This window comes from Salvelinus alpinus, chromosome 2 (genome assembly GCF_045679555.1).
Source record: "Salvelinus alpinus chromosome 2, SLU_Salpinus.1, whole genome shotgun sequence".
Classification (NCBI taxonomy): Eukaryota; Metazoa; Chordata; class Actinopteri; order Salmoniformes; family Salmonidae; genus Salvelinus; species Salvelinus alpinus.
Window position 1 is genome coordinate 69,979,536 of NC_092087.1, and position 19,044 is coordinate 69,998,579.

The 19,044-nt window shown below is 43.6% G+C and overlaps 1 protein-coding gene across 5 annotated transcripts in view; it reads left to right on the forward strand.

Annotated features, from left to right (window-relative positions):
• LOC139567568 (SEC14-like protein 1) overlaps positions 1 to 19,044 on the forward strand; it is a 63,075-nt gene that overhangs the window by 40,593 nt on the left and 3,438 nt on the right. The window contains exons 7-21 of one of the 5 annotated variants that reach the window (XM_071388923.1): positions 1,525 to 1,674; positions 2,513 to 2,644; positions 4,161 to 4,289; positions 4,877 to 5,189; positions 5,360 to 5,469; positions 5,641 to 5,875; positions 8,765 to 8,853; positions 8,972 to 9,042; positions 9,729 to 9,900; positions 10,060 to 10,194; positions 10,409 to 10,543; positions 11,195 to 11,452; positions 11,778 to 11,956; positions 12,276 to 12,302; positions 13,403 to 16,402. In XM_071388923.1, coding sequence (XP_071245024.1) covers positions 1,525 to 1,674; positions 2,513 to 2,644; positions 4,161 to 4,289; positions 4,877 to 5,189; positions 5,360 to 5,469; positions 5,641 to 5,875; positions 8,765 to 8,853; positions 8,972 to 9,042; positions 9,729 to 9,900; positions 10,060 to 10,194; positions 10,409 to 10,543; positions 11,195 to 11,452; positions 11,778 to 11,956; positions 12,276 to 12,302; positions 13,403 to 13,508 — 2,241 coding nt within the window. In that variant the 3' untranslated portion in view covers positions 13,509 to 16,402. Of the gene's footprint in view, positions 1 to 1,524; positions 1,675 to 2,512; positions 2,645 to 4,160; positions 4,290 to 4,876; positions 5,190 to 5,359; positions 5,470 to 5,640; positions 5,876 to 8,764; positions 8,854 to 8,971; positions 9,043 to 9,728; positions 9,901 to 10,059; positions 10,195 to 10,408; positions 10,544 to 11,194; positions 11,453 to 11,777; positions 11,957 to 12,275; positions 12,303 to 13,402; positions 16,403 to 19,044 lie in introns of those variants that run through there. The other 4 variants (XM_071388925.1, XM_071388924.1, XM_071388926.1 and 1 more) reach the window with 4 other exon arrangements.

The following is a 19,044-nucleotide window of genomic DNA, read 5'->3' on the forward strand; positions in this document are numbered from 1 at the left end:
GGTAAGGCAATAAATAGGACCATGGAGGCGAAGTAATTACAATATAGCAATTAAATACTGGAATGGTAGATGTGCAGAAGATGAATGTGCAAGTAGAGATACTGGGGTGCAAAGGAGCAAGATAAATAAATACAGTATGGGGATGAGGTAGTTGTCTAGGCTACAGAGGTGTTTCTCAACCTCCAGTCTGGCCCCAAAAAGGAAAAAGCCATAGCTTGCGAGTCCCTGGTATGAAAGGATTGCAAAACACTGGTTTTAGAGGACCTGAGCTGAACCCAAAGCCTTTTTAGAGGACGGGGACATCTTTCTCCAGTATAACTGATGATCGAGCTGTGAACACTGCCGACCTTGAGTTTAAAAAGAAGCTTGTTCTTTCTCTCTCTTACTTTTAGCTTTTGGTGAGTGCTTTTACATGTATGTTTTCGGTCTGAGCCATCTTGACTAAGTGGTGGATTTGTGCCCGGTGGTGGCCTCTCATTGCCCCAACGCAAGTTCCCTCCTTTTTCTCACTCTCTCCTTCCTCTCTTCTCTCGAGACTGCAGACTCCAACTGGGCCAGGATAAGAATCTCTAAATAAATAATGGTATCTAGAGCAGCCAGGAAGAAGTTACAACACAGGGCACAGACTTGGCCTAGAATAAGCAAAGACGCTGTCATAATGTACAAGTCTCTTAACTGTACTGAGCACAGTGTCCCTTAGGTGTGCTGGAGCATCACCTTATCTCCAACACCTCTCCAAACTGATCGGGGACCTGTCGATACATGTCCTCTCATGTCCCCTGGCTGCTTACGTAACCCTGCCAATCAGGTCCAGGATCAGTAATCAAACATTATGAAAGCAATGCAGGCCCATTGTGTGCCAAAGACCTTACGTTGTGTAACAGCTGCCTTCAGCAGCACAATAAATGAGGGTTGTGTCTGAAATGATACTCTATTCCCTTCATCGTGCACTACTTTTGACCAGGGCCCATAGGGTGCCATTTTGGTTGCGACCTACCTAGGTGGTGTTATGTGTTTATGAGCAGAATTCTACTGATATATTGTGCCTGAGGTGCCATTAATGGGCCTATTATTACTAAGGCCTATTATTTTGCATCCGAGGTAATGAAACGATGCATTGTGTAATGTTGGCATGTGTGCCAGCTGCTGAGACAATTGGATACGAGTCAACGATAGAACCATAGTGAGGGGATGTGTGGGTCGGAGTTGAATAGACCTGAAGGGTGTTTTGTCTCTCGCTGTCTATCTTTTCTGTCCTAACCTCTCATGCCCACCTTTATCTCGTTCTCTCTCACTCACTTTTTTGAAATATGAAAACAGCTGATAAAATAGATTTTGGGAACTAGAATATCCAACAATTAAATGTCATTGTTGGATATACAATGGCTAGACTATCTTGTCTGATGCATCTCACGCTCTCTCAATTCAATCAAGTTTATTAACATGGAAGGTTGAAGGAGTTTGCGTTGTTAAAACAATTGAGTCCCAGACTAATAACCCTTTCTCTTTCCATCTCTCTCGCAGGCCTACGAGAGGCGATTTCCCACTTGTCACCTGATTCCCATGTTTGTGGACAGCGAGGTGTTGGGGGAAACTGAGTGCGAGGACGGATCCATACACCAGGTCCAGCGCCGCTGCAAACTGGACGTGGACGCCCCTCGTCTCCTCAAACGGGTACGGCTAACCTGTCGCTAACTTCTCTCTTGAGTCTTGTCAGTCAATCAATCAAATGTATTTATAAACCATTGTCAGTCAATGTGAGTCTTGTACTTTAAGTCAATCAATCAACCAATCCAATGTATTTATAAAGCCCTTTTTGTACGTCAGGGGTTGTCAAAGTGCTTTACAGTAACACAGCGTAGACCACAAAGGCCAAGCAGAAGCCATATGAGTGTTAGAGTATTGTTTAAAGTTTCTGCTCAGTGTTTCCAGACTTCTGTGAAATATGACCTATAATTACTTCAAATATGAGGGAAATAGTTTTCCTTCCAAAAATGTTAAGTATGTTAAAAAGTTGCTTTTCTGTGTCGGAATGGTGTTGGCTTACCCCAAACAAAGAGTGGTGTTGATGTATACCGGTCATGAAAAATATTGATGTGAGTAGACTGCTGATTGGCCAGCTCATCCTCCTCAGGAAGATGACATCTTCTATGAGGAAATAGCTAGCATTTTTAAACGGTTTATTTAAGATACAAGTTTGAGGTGTTTTTCTCCAATTTATGCTTTGGCCACAAATACGAGTATAGGACGAGTCGGCAACATTATTTGGATACGAGTTAACAGAATATTCATTTTAAGTGAGATTTTCAGGTGACAGTTTAAATAAAGTTGCATTTGAAACATCCTTAGCTTGTATTCTAAGCGAAGCTGACATGACAAAAAACAACAAATCAAAAGACCTTAGGTAACACGCAAATCAGGCATCGGCCATTTTGTAATCAGTGTATCCGTTTTTCCTTTTTGACCATTTGGTTTTGCCGCAACTGGTTTCATGAGTGTACTTTGTGTGCAGATTGCGGGGGTGGACTATGTGTACTTCAGCCAGGAGAACACTCTGAACAAGAGAGAGAGGACGCTCCACATCGAGTCCCACAACGAGACCTTCTCCAACAGAGTCATCATCCACGAACTCTGCAGCTACTCGGTGTGTTACACACACACACACACACACACACACACATTTAAAATGTAGCTTTGGTTAGAATGGTTACATAAGCTACCTGTCCATTCGCTAACACACATTCAAGCCTTGGCTTTATTTTGTCAAACGCATGCACACACACTCGCACTCAATCACACACTCACAAAGCCCTGTTAAACCACTTTGAAGCCAGCTGTCGGCAGCACACCTGTGCATTCACAATGTCTCTTCAAATGGACGGATCAAGCGGTGTTCCAACCAGCTCCTGATATGTAGCTACACACACGCCACTTCAGTCTTAGTTTAATACACCTTATCTCACACGACACTGACACGCACACAGCCCTGTAAACGCAAGTTGTAGACGGCACACTTGTGTCTGAAAGCCCTTCCCTCCAATGCAATCACAATGCAGAGAAAGCTGTGTTCCAACCAGCCTCTCATATGCTGCTTCCTTCCCACTGAATAATTCAGACCTCCCATTTGTTCCTTGCAGCACTCCGCCTCAACACACTCACACACTGTTCTGGGGTCAGTTCTTTCACACCTCCCAGGCCTACTGCAGTGTGTTGCGGCACTCCCTACTCTGACCTCAGTGCTACTCTCACCAGGCTCCCGTAGTGAATGAATGCGCTCTGAGTTAATGAGGTCAAGCACATTGCATTAGCGTCTAACGAGGCTAGCGGGCCTATTTTAGGTCCGTTATGCAGCTTTCCTTATGAAAGAACAGTTACAGTTAGCTAGCGGATGCTAACAAGGCTAGGTAGCTCAATTAGACTGGGCTAAAGTTGGCTAAAGCTGACATATTTTGGTAGCCAGAGATAACAGGTATCCAACGCCGGAGCTAGCCGAAGAGCTACATAGTAAAATAAGCTCTTTCAGAAGTTGTGTGTCACGGAGGGATCACTGTATGACTTGCCTCGGTTTGCCTAGCGGTGTCTGACATTCAACACTCTCACTCCCAGCCCTATCTAACACACTCCACTCGCTGACATTCAACACTCTCACTCCCAGTCCTAACTAACACACTCCACTCGCTGACATTCAACACTCTCACTCCCAGTCCTATCTAACACACTCCACTCGCTGACATTCAACACTCTCACTCCCAGTCCTAACTAACACACTCCACTCGCTGACATTCAACACTCTCACTCCCAGTCCTAACTAACACACTCCACTCGCTGACATTCAACACTCTCACTCCCAGTCCTATCTAACACACTCCACTCGCTGACATTCGACAAAATCTATTTTGATACAATCTCTGGCTGTGTGTGAATGTGCTGTCTGTGCTTGTTACCGTCACAAAATGTCCTCCTCCTATCAATACTTGTTGGCATATAACGACACAACCTGTCAGTATTGGTATAATGCCAGTGGGCAGTGCCATCGGTACGCGCTCCAACACACAGTTGAGGATGTGTAGTTTGTAATGTGCGTCAGCGCTCGGCACAGTCATATTGGCGTGTGTGGTTGCCACGGTAACACGTGTATCTTCTCTTTCGTGTGTGCGCAGGCCCACCCTGAGAATGAGGACTGGACGTGTTTCGAGCAGTCGGCCAGCCTGGACATCAAATCGTTCTTTGGCTTCGAGAGCACGGTGGAGAAGATGGCCATGAAGCAGTACGCCAGCAGTATCAAGAAGGTGTGTGTTTGTGAGCCCGATCGGATCAGGGTCATATTCATTAGACACTAACAGTAAGAAACAGACTGAAAGGTGGCAGGACTACCTGAACCTTGTCCAATAAGAAATGTTGGCTTTCGTTTACCGTTGGTACGTTGCGCCCTAATGAATACAACCCAGATGTATCATATTTAGAGAATTCACCAGAGGTCAAACATTCCCCTCATGCAAAAAATAATTAATCCAACTAGGTTCCATTTCAACTCAATAAGTGAATTGAAATTCCAATTCAAAAATAACCTAATTGTATTGGGAATTTAATTCATCTCCTGCATTGAGTTAAATGAAAAGGAACCATGGAATCCAGTGTTAATACAGCAGACATACCATTGGGCCGTGAATGGTGAGGTCTAGTGCTAAGTGGCTCTTATTATATAATGTAAGCCAATTTGCTGACCCAATGTAAACGAAGTCCCTATTTATCCTCCTTCCATATTAATAACTCTAACTCTGTCTTCTTTTTCTCACTCTGTCGTTCTTCCTCTCCTCCCCCTCTCTCCATCTCTCTTGCTCTCTCTCCCTCCTTCCTCCCCCTCCCTCGTCTTCAGGGTAAGGAGATCATAGAGTTCTACCTAAACCAGCTAGAGGAAGAGGGGATAAGCCACGTGCCCCGCTGGACTCCCTCCCTAGATGCTCCCTCCTCCTCCTCCGTCACCATCAAACCTGTCTGTGCCACCCCAAAGCTCCTCCAGCTGGAGCTGCCTGTCACTTCCCCCGTCTCAATCCCCGTGTCCACGGATGCCAATGACCGTGAGATTGCCAATGCCAGCAATAATGATGCCACCCAAAGTGATGCCACCAGCAACGATGCCACTAACCAACCTGACAACCTGACAGAGAACCAGACGGGCACGCCTGATGGTTAGTACGAATGAATGATTAATGAATGATTGAGACACTGTTCAAAGGTTTCAATACATTAGGAAAATGTGAAACACTATTTTTATGTGCCGTTTAGCTGTGTGATTGATTTTGAATGAGATTGAATTGACTGACTTGAGAATTCCCTAAATTGTGTGTGTGTGTTGTAGACAAGTTGGATGCAGACTACATCAAGCGCTACTTGGGAGACCTGACGCCTCTGCAGGAGAGCTGTCTGATCAGACTACGACAGTGGCTGCAGGAGAGCCACAAGGGCAAGGTGAGACACACACACACACACCCTTACAGCTTTCAGTACACACATACTAAAGCATATTCTATCTTTAAAATCATACTCTGCTACTTGAGACACAAACATAGAGGCATGCGTGACATGCTCACACGCGCACGCTCTTACCCTGCCCCCTCTGAACCCCTCCCCCCCTTGGAGACCCTTACCCTCACTCCCTCCTCTCCCTCCTCGCCACCTTTCCAGATCCCTAAGGACGAGCACATCCTTCGTTTCCTGCGGGCCAGGGACTTTAACATGGAGAAGGCCAGGGAGATCCTGTGTCATTCCTTAACATGGAGGAAACAGAACCAGGTGGACTATCTGTTAGAGACGTGGACCTCACCACAGGTCCTCAATGACTACTACACTGGAGGGTGGCACCACCATGATAAAGGTATGGAGTATGGACACAGAGAGAGATGCTCAGGCATACACACACACAATTAGTCGTTAATAATTGTCATGAAGTCTTGATTTGATGTAGAGGGGTAGTCATATGATGTTCACAAAATACAGTAGTCACTCAGAATTACTCAGACACACACGGTACAAACACTGTTGTACTCGTATTATTTACACATGGTAAAAAAATAACTGTTGTGTGTGTCCTGTTTCTTTGTAAGTTGTTAACAGAAGTAACTTCCCAAAACGTCACTTTGTATTTCACTGTAATAGAAAAAGAAGTCTAAGCCACAACTTCCTGTCATACACCATATTTGTCCAATGAAGGAATACATCTTAGAATTGACATTGCAGTTCACCAGTCCCAAATTCAAATACGTTGTTACGTCATACTTGCCCTGGGTATTTGCATGCTCTGGTTTATTGCATGTCTTCACAGCAGTCCCAAGGCATTGCGCTCATCACACAATTAAATGTATACGAGCCTAGTTTGAGGAGCAGAATGGCCTATCACCTGTTAGACAGCGCGAGAGCAGCTCCGTGCTTTTCTAAGCAACAAATAACAATTCTAAATGCAATCGTGTGTAAACTGTTTTGATGGCCACGATTGGAAAAAGAGCTACTGTTTTTATTTTTTATTTTTTTCAATCTCGTAATTAAAGCGCGCCTCCCATTCGCCGGTGCATAGGCTAAAGTCAGCGGTAGGCAGGATATCAGCGCGTCACACCCCTCTTTGCAATGTGAGCGTGAGGCAGCATACTTGTTTGAAACCTGAACGTTTTACTTTACTTCAAATAATGAGGCATCTCTTACCTTGCTTCAAAGTAGCATAGCCAAAATCCATCCATAGACATGTGGAATCAGTTATTTTATAAAGACTTCCTCATACCATTTAACCAATATGATTTTATAAAGAGTTCCTCATACCATTTAACCAATATGATTTTATAAAGACTTCCTCATACCATTTAACCAGCATGATTTTATAAAGACTTCCCCATCCCATTTAACCAGCATTTCTCACCGGTTCTATTGGTTTTCATATCAACTTTATTTTGTTGTCCAGAAACCAAAGACCCAACCCATCCTAGTTGTTGCTATTAGATTCCCCCTCTACGTTTCTAGCAGAGATTTTAATCTCTGTCATATATGGAGCCACTTGCATTAGGCACACTGTTTTAGAACTGTTTTCCCACACATTGCATTTTGGTAAATGTTTGAAAAATATGCTTGATTAGCTGCTTCATTACAGGAGTTGAATGTTCAATAATAGACTATAATTAGCCTTTTGACTGGAAGACGATAGACTTGCTATTGTTGCATGTTTCTCATAATGAAAAATGTCCATTCCTTGTATGCATAATATTTTACTGTTTGGAATTGTATTTTTTGTTTGTTGACTGGTTTTTTATTTCACCTTTATTTAACCAGGTAGGCTAGTTGAGAACAAGTTCTCATTTGCAACTGCGACCTGGCCAAGATAAAGCATAGCAGTGTGAACAGACAACACAGAGTTACACATGGAGTAAACAATAAACAAGTCAATAACATGGTAGAAAAAAAAAAAAAAGAGAATCTATATACAATGTGTGCAAAAGGCATGATGTAGGCAATAAATCGAATAATTACAATTTAGCAGATTAACACTGGAGTGATAAATCATCAGATGATCATGTGCAAGAAGAGATACTGGTGTGCAAAAGAGCAGAAAAGTAAATAAATAAAAGCAGTATGGGGGGTGAGGTAGGTAAATTGGGTGGGTAGTTTACAGATGGACTATGTACAGCTGCAGCGATCGGTTAGCTGCTCGGATAGCAGATTTTTAAAGTTGTTGAGGGAGATAAAAGTCTCCAACTTCAGAGATTTTTGCAATTCGTTCCAGTCGCAGGCAGCAGAGAACTGGAAGGAAAGGCGTCCAAATTAGGTTTTGGCTTTAGGGATGATCAGTGAGATACACCTGCTGGAGCGCGTGCTGCGGGTGGGTGTAGCCATCGTGACCAGTGAACTGAGATAAGGCGGCACTTTACCTAGCATAGCCTTGTAGATGACCTGGAGCCAGTGGGTCTGACGACGAACATGTAGCGAGGGCCAGCCGACTAGGGCATACAGGTCGCAGTGGTGGGTCGTATAAGGTGCTTTAGTAACAAAACGAATGGCACTGTGATAAACTGCATCCAGTTTGCTGAGTAGAGTATTGGAAGCTATTTTGTAGATGACATCGCCGAAGTCGAGGATCGGTAGGATAGTCAGTTTTACTAGGGTAAGTTTGGCGGCGTGAGTGAAGGAGGCTTTGTTGCGGAATAGAAAGCCGATTCTTGCTTTGATTTTGGATTGGAGATGTTTGATATGAGTCTGGAAGGAGAGTTTGCAGTCTAGCCAGACACCTAGGTACTTATAGATGTCCACATATTCTAGGTCGGAACCGTCCAGGGTGGTGATGCTAGTCGGGCGTGCGGGTGCAGGCAGCGAACGGTTGAAAAGCATGCATTTGGTTTTACTAGCGTTTAAGAGCAGTTGGAGGCCACGGAAGGAGTGTTGTATGGCATTGAAGCTCGTTTGGAGGTTAGATAGTACAGTGTCCAAGGAAGGGCCGGAAGTATATAGAATGGTGTCGTCTGCGTAGAGGTGGATCAGGGAATCGCCCGCAGCAAGAGCAACATCATTGATGTACAGTATACAGAGAAAAGAGTCGGCCCGAGAATTGAACCCTGTGGTACCCCCATAGAGACTGCCAGAGGACCGGACAACATGCCCTCCGATTTGACACACTGAACTCTGTCTGCAAAGTAGTTGGTTAATGAGGGTTGGTTCGTCGGCAGCAAAATGGACCGACATTTGCATCCCTAGACTATTCAAATTATGCGTCTGTGTGTCCTTCCAGAGGGTCGTCCTCTCTATATCCTGCGTCTGGGACAGATGGACACCAAGGGGCTGGTCCGAGCCCTGGGAGAGGAGTCTCTACTCAGACACGTGAGTGGGCCTCTTCTGCTGTCAGTCATACATGTATTAACTAAAGTGTGTGTGTGTGTGTGTGTGTGTGTGTGTAAGCATACCTACATTAAGTGTGTGTGTGTTTTTAACCCTTCAGGTTCTATCCATAAACGAGGAGGGCCTAAGGCGCTGTGAGGAGAACACCAAAGTCTTTGGCCGACCAATCAGGTACACACCCCGTTGCTATTTGGTAGTAGCTCCACCACTCCCTCTGATAGGTCAAGTGGAGTTTAAGCCATATTGCATACACCTATCCAGGCCTCTCAGATCTACAGGACACGAGTTCCTGGGAGAAGGGGGACTAAACAGTAATGAGTCCTATGGGACCTCTGTTGCTAAGCTAATGTGTATCATGGGAATTGCCTTGGTGCAGTGGGGTTATTAACACAGAGTGTTGGGGATGCTCTTTAAAGTTATCTCTAGGCAAGATGGAAAGAATGGAAGGTTCCTCTCTGAAGGATTTGGGTGAGAAAGAGAGAGAGCGGGAAATTGATTAAGTGACAGAGAAATGGAGCGAGTGAGAGGAGAAGCGGAAAAGAGAAGGAAAAAAAGAGAAAGAAGGTGAGAATGGGGGGTGTTACCTGGCAGCTGTCAGGCTTATCAGATGGATGTGACTGTGGAGAGAAGCCATGCAGGAATCTATCTCAAGTGTGCTAGGGTGGAATGCCATGGAGCTTCCCTCACGTACGACAGGGAGCCAGAGCCCCTGATTGAGAGAGTGGGAGCAATCTGTCCGTTTCTGTTTTTTGACATCATATGGTCGTATTTGGAAATGTAATGTGTATTGTACTTACAATCTGTGTAGAGTACTTAAAATCTCACCCTCCTGCCTCCTCTCTCTCTCTCCCCTCTAGTTGTTGGACGTGTCTGGTGGACCTCGAAGGGTTAAACATGCGCCACCTGTGGCGACCGGGGGTTAAGGCCCTTCTGAGAATCATTGAGGTGGTGGAGGCCAACTACCCAGAGACCCTGGGACGTCTGCTCATACTGAGGGCTCCTAGAGTCTTCCCTGTGCTCTGGACCCTGGTGAGACACTATGAAATACTATTGTTTGAGACTGCTAAACGACACCCTATTCCCTATATAGTGCTCATAGGGCACTAGATAAGCTGCAGTTAGGCATGATGTATTTAGGTGGAGGCAGTAGGGTGTTGACTCGTCCCACGGTCTCTATCCTGTGTTCAGGTGAGCCCGTTCATCGATGAGAACACCCGTAAGAAGTTCCTGATCTACGCTGGAAATGACTACCAGGGCCCCGGCGGCCTGCTGGACTACATAGACAAGGAGGTCATCCCTGACTTCCTGGGAGGAGAGTGTATGGTGAGTCACTGTGTGGGGGCGCGTGCGTGTGTGGTGTCATCACCCAACATAGTCACATTGTCGTGTGGTTGCCATGATAACGTTTGTATCCCTTTTTCATGTCTGTGCGTGCATATAAATGATATTATGAATTTGAATTTAAGATCCTAGCAAACATGTACTTTCTATGCAGTTTTCGTTCTCCTATGGCCTAGTTCTTTGTGTGTCTGTGCAGTGTGAAGTCCCAGAGGGAGGCCTGGTGCCCAAATCTCTGTACCGTACTGCAGAGGAGCTGGAGAACGAAGACATCAGCCTGTGGACAGAGACTATCTACCAGAGTGCCAGTGTCTTTAAGGGAGCGCCCCACGAGGTGAGCCCCAATACAGTGCACCTCGGCTGGGGCAGAGCAGAGAGGACTCGAGGAGAGCGATGCGACTGTGGCCTTAGCTGGAGCTTTGAAGTCATTTGTGGAGAAAGAGAAATAAGAAAGAGAGAGAAGGGCAGATAGGTGGGAGGAGAGAAAGAGAGAGATGGGGAAAGAGGTATGGGAAGAATGAGAGAAAGATGTGGATAGAGTGAGGAAAATAATTAACAAGCCAAACGTTGGTCTGCTGAAGTTACTTGACCAACACTGCCACCCACTGGAGAAATCCTGAAAGTGCATTCAAACTGATCTTCAGACATTTAGCCACTGTTCTGTCACAAATTGAACATGAACATTGCTTTGAGAGGAATCTGCACCCATTTGTTATTTTGTTTCTGTTACAGGAAAGTAGATTATATAATCTATTATAAACGAAGCCATGTGGATACTACTCGGTAGAAATCTGCTGTCTTACCTCCCTCTGTCATCTGTTCTTTTTAATTATTTCTCAATCTCTTTTACTTCTACTCTTCTCATCTCTTTTTCTCACTCCTGATTTTCCCATCCTTCCCTTTCTCATCCCTCCCCCTTTCTCCTTTTCTCTCCCCTCATCTTCAACCCTCCTCTTTTTCTCTCCCTCCCTGCTTTCCCTCCCAGTTGGTGATCGAGATCATCGACGCCTCCTCCGTGATCACCTGGGACTTTGACGTGTGTAAGGGCGACGTGGTCTTCCACCTCTACCACTCCAAGCGCGCCCCCCAAACCCCCCGCAAGGACCCCCTAGTGGGGCAACACAGCAGCATCACCACCCCCGGGGGGAACAACGTCCAGCTCATAGACAAGTCCTGGACCTTAGGCCTGGACTACAGCATGGTGGAGTCACCACTCACCTGCAAGGAGGGGGAGAGCGTGCAGGTCAGCAATGGAACAGCAGACTAGTTGTTCATAGTATTGAGAAAGACATGAGGCATGCAGGTGGTTCTTTGTCAGTGCCTGAGAGAATCTCTTGACTGAATGAATGAATTAAGATTGACTCATTAAAATATACAGGTTTGCGAATTACACCAATGTTGAAACCAGTTGTTTAGTGGTGTGATTTTTAAATGCCTTTCGATACTTTCGAACATTCAGATTGACAATGATTAAAACCTCTCATCTAATGCACCTCTCTCTTTCCCCCTCTCCTCCTCCTCTCGCCGTCCTCCTCCTCTCGCCCTTCCTCTCGCCGTCCCTCTCCCAGGGTTCCCACGTGACCAGGTGGCCCGGGTTCTACATCCTGCAGTGGAAGTTCCACACCATGCCGGGCAGTGCCTCCACCAACCTGCCCCGTGTGGACGACGTCCTCGCCTCCCTGCAGGTCTCCTCACACAAGTGCAAAGTCATGTACTACACAGAGGTCATTGGCTCCGAGGACTTCAGGTTAGTAGCTTTGTGTGTGTGAGCTGATATCAAATGGGTCATCAAAGTAAATGTAATTTATTTTTAAATCATACTGTATTTTGTGTTATGATTGTGTCATACTTTTTTCCATTTGATATTTTTTGTACACAATATTGACTTTAACATTGTCCATTGTAGCCATTATGAAGTGCCAAGTGTAGGCTTTCTGTCCTAAAGAGAGAGATGTCCTTTTTACCCTCCACTCTTTCCTTTCAATGCGCTCCTGTCCTCTTATCGCTCACCAACCCCTCTTCCACTCCTCCTTCTGTCTCTTCTCTTTCTGTCTCTTCCTGTGAAGAATGGCTTGCTTTGATGTTCAAAGTTTGTAAGTGGACTTGTGTTCCCTTAGCTTTGCATTGCGTTTGGTTGCTTATGAGAACTCCCATTTAACAGTTAACGACAGCTCTAAGATGCTAGCATCTTGACCCTTCGCTTATGGCTTTATTTGAGCATTACCTCACCAGCAATGCTAGGCTTTCTCTGTGCGCTTCAGCTAGAAAAAGGCCACTCACTCACTAAGCTAGCTAGTCTCGCCCTTGCATGAATGACCAACAGACACATGGCCTTTTTAGTTTGAGTTTCCTTCCTCCTTTGCCACAAAGGGCTACCTGTATTTCAGGGTTCCCCAACTGGCGGCTTTAATTTAGGAAATCTGTTCCCAAGTATTCCCATGCATAATATAAGTACGTGATGTCATACAAATCTAAGTACATATAACATTTATAGGTTTTAATCCAAATATGATATCTGTTTGGGCTTCTTGCGGTCAATTTGCAGTCTACAAAGGATTTGTAATTATGTTCCGGCCCCCTGACCATCTGCTCAAGACCAAATCAGCACACAGCTGAATGTAGCTGATGATCCCTGCTGTGTTTTTCTGCCTCTGCAAATTGGTTGATAAGGATAAGAAGTCTTTCATTCGTGCCCCTCAAAACTATCACTGAAGCATGAGAGGCCATGCTTTAGTCCCCGTGGGTTAGAAGGACAACCTATTTAGTGCAGTATGCTAAATGAATGTCACACAGGGTGGATTCACCTCCGTTTGGTTTGACTTGCTGCATGATCTACACTATTCAGCACCAGACTTGACAAAGCAGGAGCTTGAACTGGGCATCATTAATACCAGACCAGGGATCAAATAATATTTGAAATAATTTCCTATGTGACGAGAGAGAAAGAAAAAAAAATTATACTTCAGCTGTGCTTGATTGAGCTTTCCTGCTACAATATAACCAATAAAAGAGTCCCACAAGTGCAAACCCCTCCCACTGGTCACTCCTAATGCAAATGCTCAAAGTAATTGAAAGATTTCAAATAGTATTTGCACCCAGGTCTGATTTTTAAGCCCATTTAGTATGTAGTTCTAAAACCTTAGTTAGGCCAACAATACGTTTAAATAAAATAATCTAACCTTTTTTCTCTCAGGGGCTCTATGACCAGTTTGGAGTCGAGTCACAGTGGTTTCTCCCAGCTCAGCCACGCCACCTCCACCTCTAACCACTCCCAGTCCAGCTCCATGATCTCCAGGTAGAGGACTACATCTGCCACGGACTTACAATTCTCCCTCTGCTGAACTACAAGTCCCAGCTCCTCCAGCCTTCACAGTCCACACTTCCCGCCCTAACCACCTCAAACCTGTACTACTATTAGTCAGTCACAATGTGGATCTGAAGCATGCTTGCACAACAGAGGATAAAGAAAATGTCGGCGGTTGAAAAAGTGAAAACAAAGACTTGTGATTTAAAGGGCTCCTTTTTTCTTGCAGCAGGCCATGTATATTTTTTTCCCAGCTTTCTCCTGGGCTGCTGAACAGAACGTTGGCAGAACGTTTTCTGCTTGCTGAGACTTTGGTAGGTGTGGGAAGTGTCGCACCCATGGAGCGCAATGCCAGATCAAGCAATTGTCAAACTCATTAAAGGAGCTGTGGGACTGGATTAAAAACGGGATGCGTCGATACATATGTGCATTAGAACACTTTACGCACATGCACACTTCCAAGGTGTTGGTGATACTGGATGCGCTGTTACATAAGAACATGGACACTTTATAGGTTGAAGAAACAGGAAGCGCTGTTACCTGCAGACAAACATGCTCAAACATAGGAAGACACACAATCTCACATACTGTATAGACACAAACCATAAACACACCTGCAATGACATGCAGAAAAATACAGTATTTGCCATATCACCAGTGTGGTTTGTCTCTACCTGGTGAATTGTATATAGGTCAGGATTGGGGTAAAGCCGTAGCGAGGTATCGTTTAGAAGCAATAAGCAGAGTTCGAATATCAACTATTGAAATAATTACATTTCTATTTATCATGAACATTTTATGTATGGAGGTTTGTCCTCATGGGTGCTATATGTGCAATGTATAGGTGACCTTCCAGTTCCCGGGTGACTAGATGGATGGACAGACAGACATTTAATTTAGCTAAACTTTCATTTGGAGAAATAGCCAGAAGAAATTGCCAGAGGTTATTTTTGAAATTTGAATTCACAAATGGAATTTGAATTGACACATTTTAAATGTGTTCGCAAATTCATCTACACATCTACTAGTCTCTTTTGGGCACAATACACTTAACCAGTGATTTACATTTAAATTCTTGAATTTCAATTACTCTGACTTGAATTTGAATGGATTTCACCCCAAAATGAGTGTTTACCATCTGTCCGTCTGCAGGAATGAACCTGACCCCTAGCTAGGTGTGGTTGTGGTCATTGGTTTGAATGTGCTACTGATGGTCAGGTGAGCTTTTGCTAGCCAATGGAATTCCCCGAACTGTCAGGGTCACAGGTTTAGGTCAAACTGCTATTCTTTATAGAGGGGTAGATAGAGAGGGAGGAAGTGAATGTTTTTTTTGTGGTGAAGCTTATCATTTGCTACTGCGCCATTCATGGAAATGTATTGATGCATACATGTACTTGGGTTAGTGCTGGTTGGATTGTTAGTTTTCAGTGAAAGTGAAGTGGGTGGCTGCATGTTCATTTTGGGATATGGTTGATTTGATGATTTTAGTTTAGGAGTTACCATAGTAGCTACTCATAAGCCATTTGTTAGCACCATTTTAGCCTTTGTAACTAACCGTGTATATAAGAAATATATCTGCTTGGTTAGGGGACACCTTTGCCTCGACTGAGCGAGGTGGACGATGTTTCCATTGTAATGCAACGTACCCATGCAAATAATGTTCTGGACAGCCACCTTGTGCTTCTAAAGCACCAAAGACGACGACAAAAAACTGTTCCGTCTTATAGTTTCCATGTTGTTGTTTTTTTGTCAAACTAGTTTGGAGTGTTTTAGGGGATATTTTGTGAGCTTCAAGCTCACGAGAGACATTGAACTTCTCTACAGATTAATGTCGGGCTGTTTCAAAGGTTCGGTAAGCTTTTGCCTTGCATTACAAGCTGAGGCTCTCTCAAGACAAGTAAGCCCATCCAGCCTGGTCAGTGTCACCATGCTGCTGCTTGATGTTAGAGGGCCAAAGACGTGTTTGTTGATGGGGCGTCGGATCTCACTCCAAGGATTATCGGCCAATCAGGCTAGCAGCACATGTCTGTTTTTAACAGCTTTTTGAGATGCTACTTTTTTAACGACGATAACGAAAACCCCAAGGTCAAAGTGAACAGTCTAATGTCTAACTGGAATAACATGAAATGCTTTGCTCACTGAGGAAAGGACCCGCTCAGAACGAGGGCTGTTCAGAATGGACTCACTAAGTTAATGAATGAATGAATGGAATAATGAGTAACTAAATGTCTGTAAGGGTGTCACCCATGTCAGGTCTGAGGATGTATAGTTGTACTTATTGTCTTCTGTACTCATTTTAACCTTGAAGCATGTCTAGAGATAGACTAGCGTAGTTTCCTACTTTCCAGCTCTCTATCAAAGGAAACTCATGTCCACAATGTGTAACGTGCTCAACGGTTCACCAAGCTTTAGAGAAAGGTTCCAGTCCTGGATATATCTCTTTGAACACGACATGCGTGTGAGAGGAGACAATGTTAGTTTTTCCTTTAGCTGAGATGGAACAGTGCTTTAGATGTGGCTCACTGTTGTTTTAAACCAGAGGCCGATGTCTTCAGTTACCTGTCAGTTTCATCAACTGACCTCAACATAATGTCACTACTACTACTGAAATGTATCTGCTATGTAACCTGCTTTGCTCTACTTGTCAACCTTCACTTTTTCTTATCTCATTTACCTATGAGGGCTCTTTCTGTCTTGTTTGTCACCAACCATATCCTGATTTCTCCATTTCTCTCATCTAGCCTCCCTTCCTGTAAGACAACGATAATGTTGCATATCTTTATTTCCCTTGAAATTCATAATTATGTTTAAAGAAAGAACTTCAAATTAATATAAAATAGCGCCTTTCCAATTTTTCAAACCATTAAACTTGAATTACGAGAATTAAAAGTTGTCCTGTTTGTGTAACATATCTTTCTACTTTTGATCCGGCTTCAACCTGCAATGCACGCAGCAATCTTAGTTTAAACTCAATTTGACACAGTCAATGTGGATGCATTTAGTTATCTGTATGTAGGTGACTTGAACATTGAGTGGATGAATAGGTGAACCGATGGATGGATGGGATTACATGCAAGCTGGGGTTTTTAGACTGGAATGGAAGATGGTCTCTGAATTACAAGCAGATCGTATGCACTGAGGGACAGTTTGAAGCCTAAAATCTCATTTGAAAGTGCTTTCTTGGCAACATGAAAATAGTTAATTACTGTATGGGGATTGAGGAGCTGTCCAAGGTACTACTGCCTAATGCCCACTAGGTGGCAATCATCAAATATCAAACAGAATATGCACAATCAAATAAACATTTTATTTGTCACATTTGCCGAATACAACCGGTGTAGTAGACCTTACAGTGACATAATTGGTGATGAGAAAACGAATGTTTCAGCTTTATAGCCCCTGTGAAGTGTCTTGAGTTTCTCCTTCTGTCTGTGGTACAAAAGTTATTTTTAAACGTCAGTGGTACACACAAAGAAGATCTTCGCTGCAATAATTTGACACTTCTGTTTGTTCATTTCGAATAACTACATGTCTATTCTTCCTCAAGAAGAAATGGGAAATGTCAAACACGTTTCTCCTCTCAATTTGTAATAATATAATGGCTATTTGTAAACTGTGTTTCACAGCTACTCGCAGCGAAAAGGAGCACGCGCTGCTCCACCTCACCTGTGTCAAATTGTAGAACACCACAGACAGGTGTGACTGCTAGCTATCTAGCAAGCTCACATCATTTACTAGCCCCTTGGTAGCTACAGTGCTTTCTAGCTAGTTAGTATAAATAAAGCCAGACATTTCAAGAGGCAGAGCTGTTGTCTGGCACATGGAGCAGTGGCGGTCAGTGCCGTTCAAGATGAGAGAGGATGATTTTCTTTTCATGAGCATGGCCTTATTTTTCTATTAAAGCATATTGGATGAATGTCATTCGTATTCCATTCACCCAGTTCAATGTAACAGCGATATGTTTAGGCCAGCGATATGTTTAGGCAACTACATTATGCTCAAATTGTCCCTATATCCATCATGATGTTGCTACAACCTAGCCTATGAATGAAAGTTAACGTAGGTGCGTGCACACAGGCCGAGAGATACATTTGAGGTGACAGTGACATTGAATACTGCCTTGCGCACTCTTGCCTGTACCAAGCTTATATTGGATGTAATCATTAGTCCAACAGTTGCAAGAGTTTCTGTTGGACAAATTCAAATATTTTTAACCCCGTTTGCTTCCGTTTAAGAAACGTTTTTCAACAGAATCGGCGGAATGAATACACCCCTGAACGCTGTAGTCCTTCTCACATCCATGCGCTCCCCTCCTCTCACCTCTTCCCTTCACTTGTGGACTTCAATGCACAACACATCAACTGTGTGTGACCAGGCGGGAAAACCTTTCCAAGCCAAACCATATCATAACCGTTACACACAGCCTACATCGTTGTCACCATATTAGCTAAAGTAACGTCATAGTCAACATAGCTAATAGAACTAACGCGTTAGTAAACCCGCTAGAATCATGCAGTAACGTTAGTGTACAGTCAGTAAGCAGTTACAGCGGCAGGCCCCAGTGACAATAAATTAGTAAAACCTTGACTTAGAAGAGTTCCAGTGTTGTGTTGGATAGTCATAGCCAGCTAGCTAACATAGCATCCCTCTGTTTGAGCAGGGTGTTTCAGTAGGCTAAACTAGCCAGCTGCATTTGCTAATTAAGTGAAACTGGGGGGAAATGACTCTCTCTCTCTCTCTCTCTCTCTCTGTGTATATATGTATAATCTTTCTTGCTTCTCCTTCATTTGTGAAGAAATTAGGGTAGTAGTGCACAGTGGTGTAAAGTACTTAAGTAAAAAATACTTTAAAGTACTACTTACGTTGTTTTTTGGGGTGTCTGTACAAATTCATGCACTTATCAAGAGAACATCCCTGGTCATCTCTACTGCCTCTGATCTGGCGACTCACTAAACACAAATGCTTTGTTTCTGAATGAGAGTTGGAGTGTGCCCCTGCCTACCCATAAATAAATAAAAACACTAACAATCGTGCCATCTGGTTTGCTTAATATAAGGAATTTGAAATGATTTATACTTTTACTTTTGATACTTAAAGTAACATTTTTCAATTACATTTACTTTAGATACTTAAGTATATTTAAAATCAAACACTTTTAGACTTACTCAAGTAGTATTTTACTGGGTGTCTTCACATTTCTCAAAATAGTTTTAAAAAAGCAAACATAAAATAATGATTAATTTAATTCATATGAAACAATTTTTTCATGCTGTCAATTTTCAGTGTTTTTCCCCAAAAACCTTCCTAATTAAATGTTGACTGGAAAGTAGGCCTACCTGGCAGAATGATATCATGATCATTTGTATCAATGTGGTGCACATTTATTTTGCATGCTCAGCCATCATATGTGCCGTACAGAAACCTGACGGAAACACTGCTAGCCTAACAAAAAATGTTCTGTGACTAAAACTTGGTTGGAACAAGCTTTCAATGGTGCTCCAACACCTGACACTAATATAGTGGATTGGGGG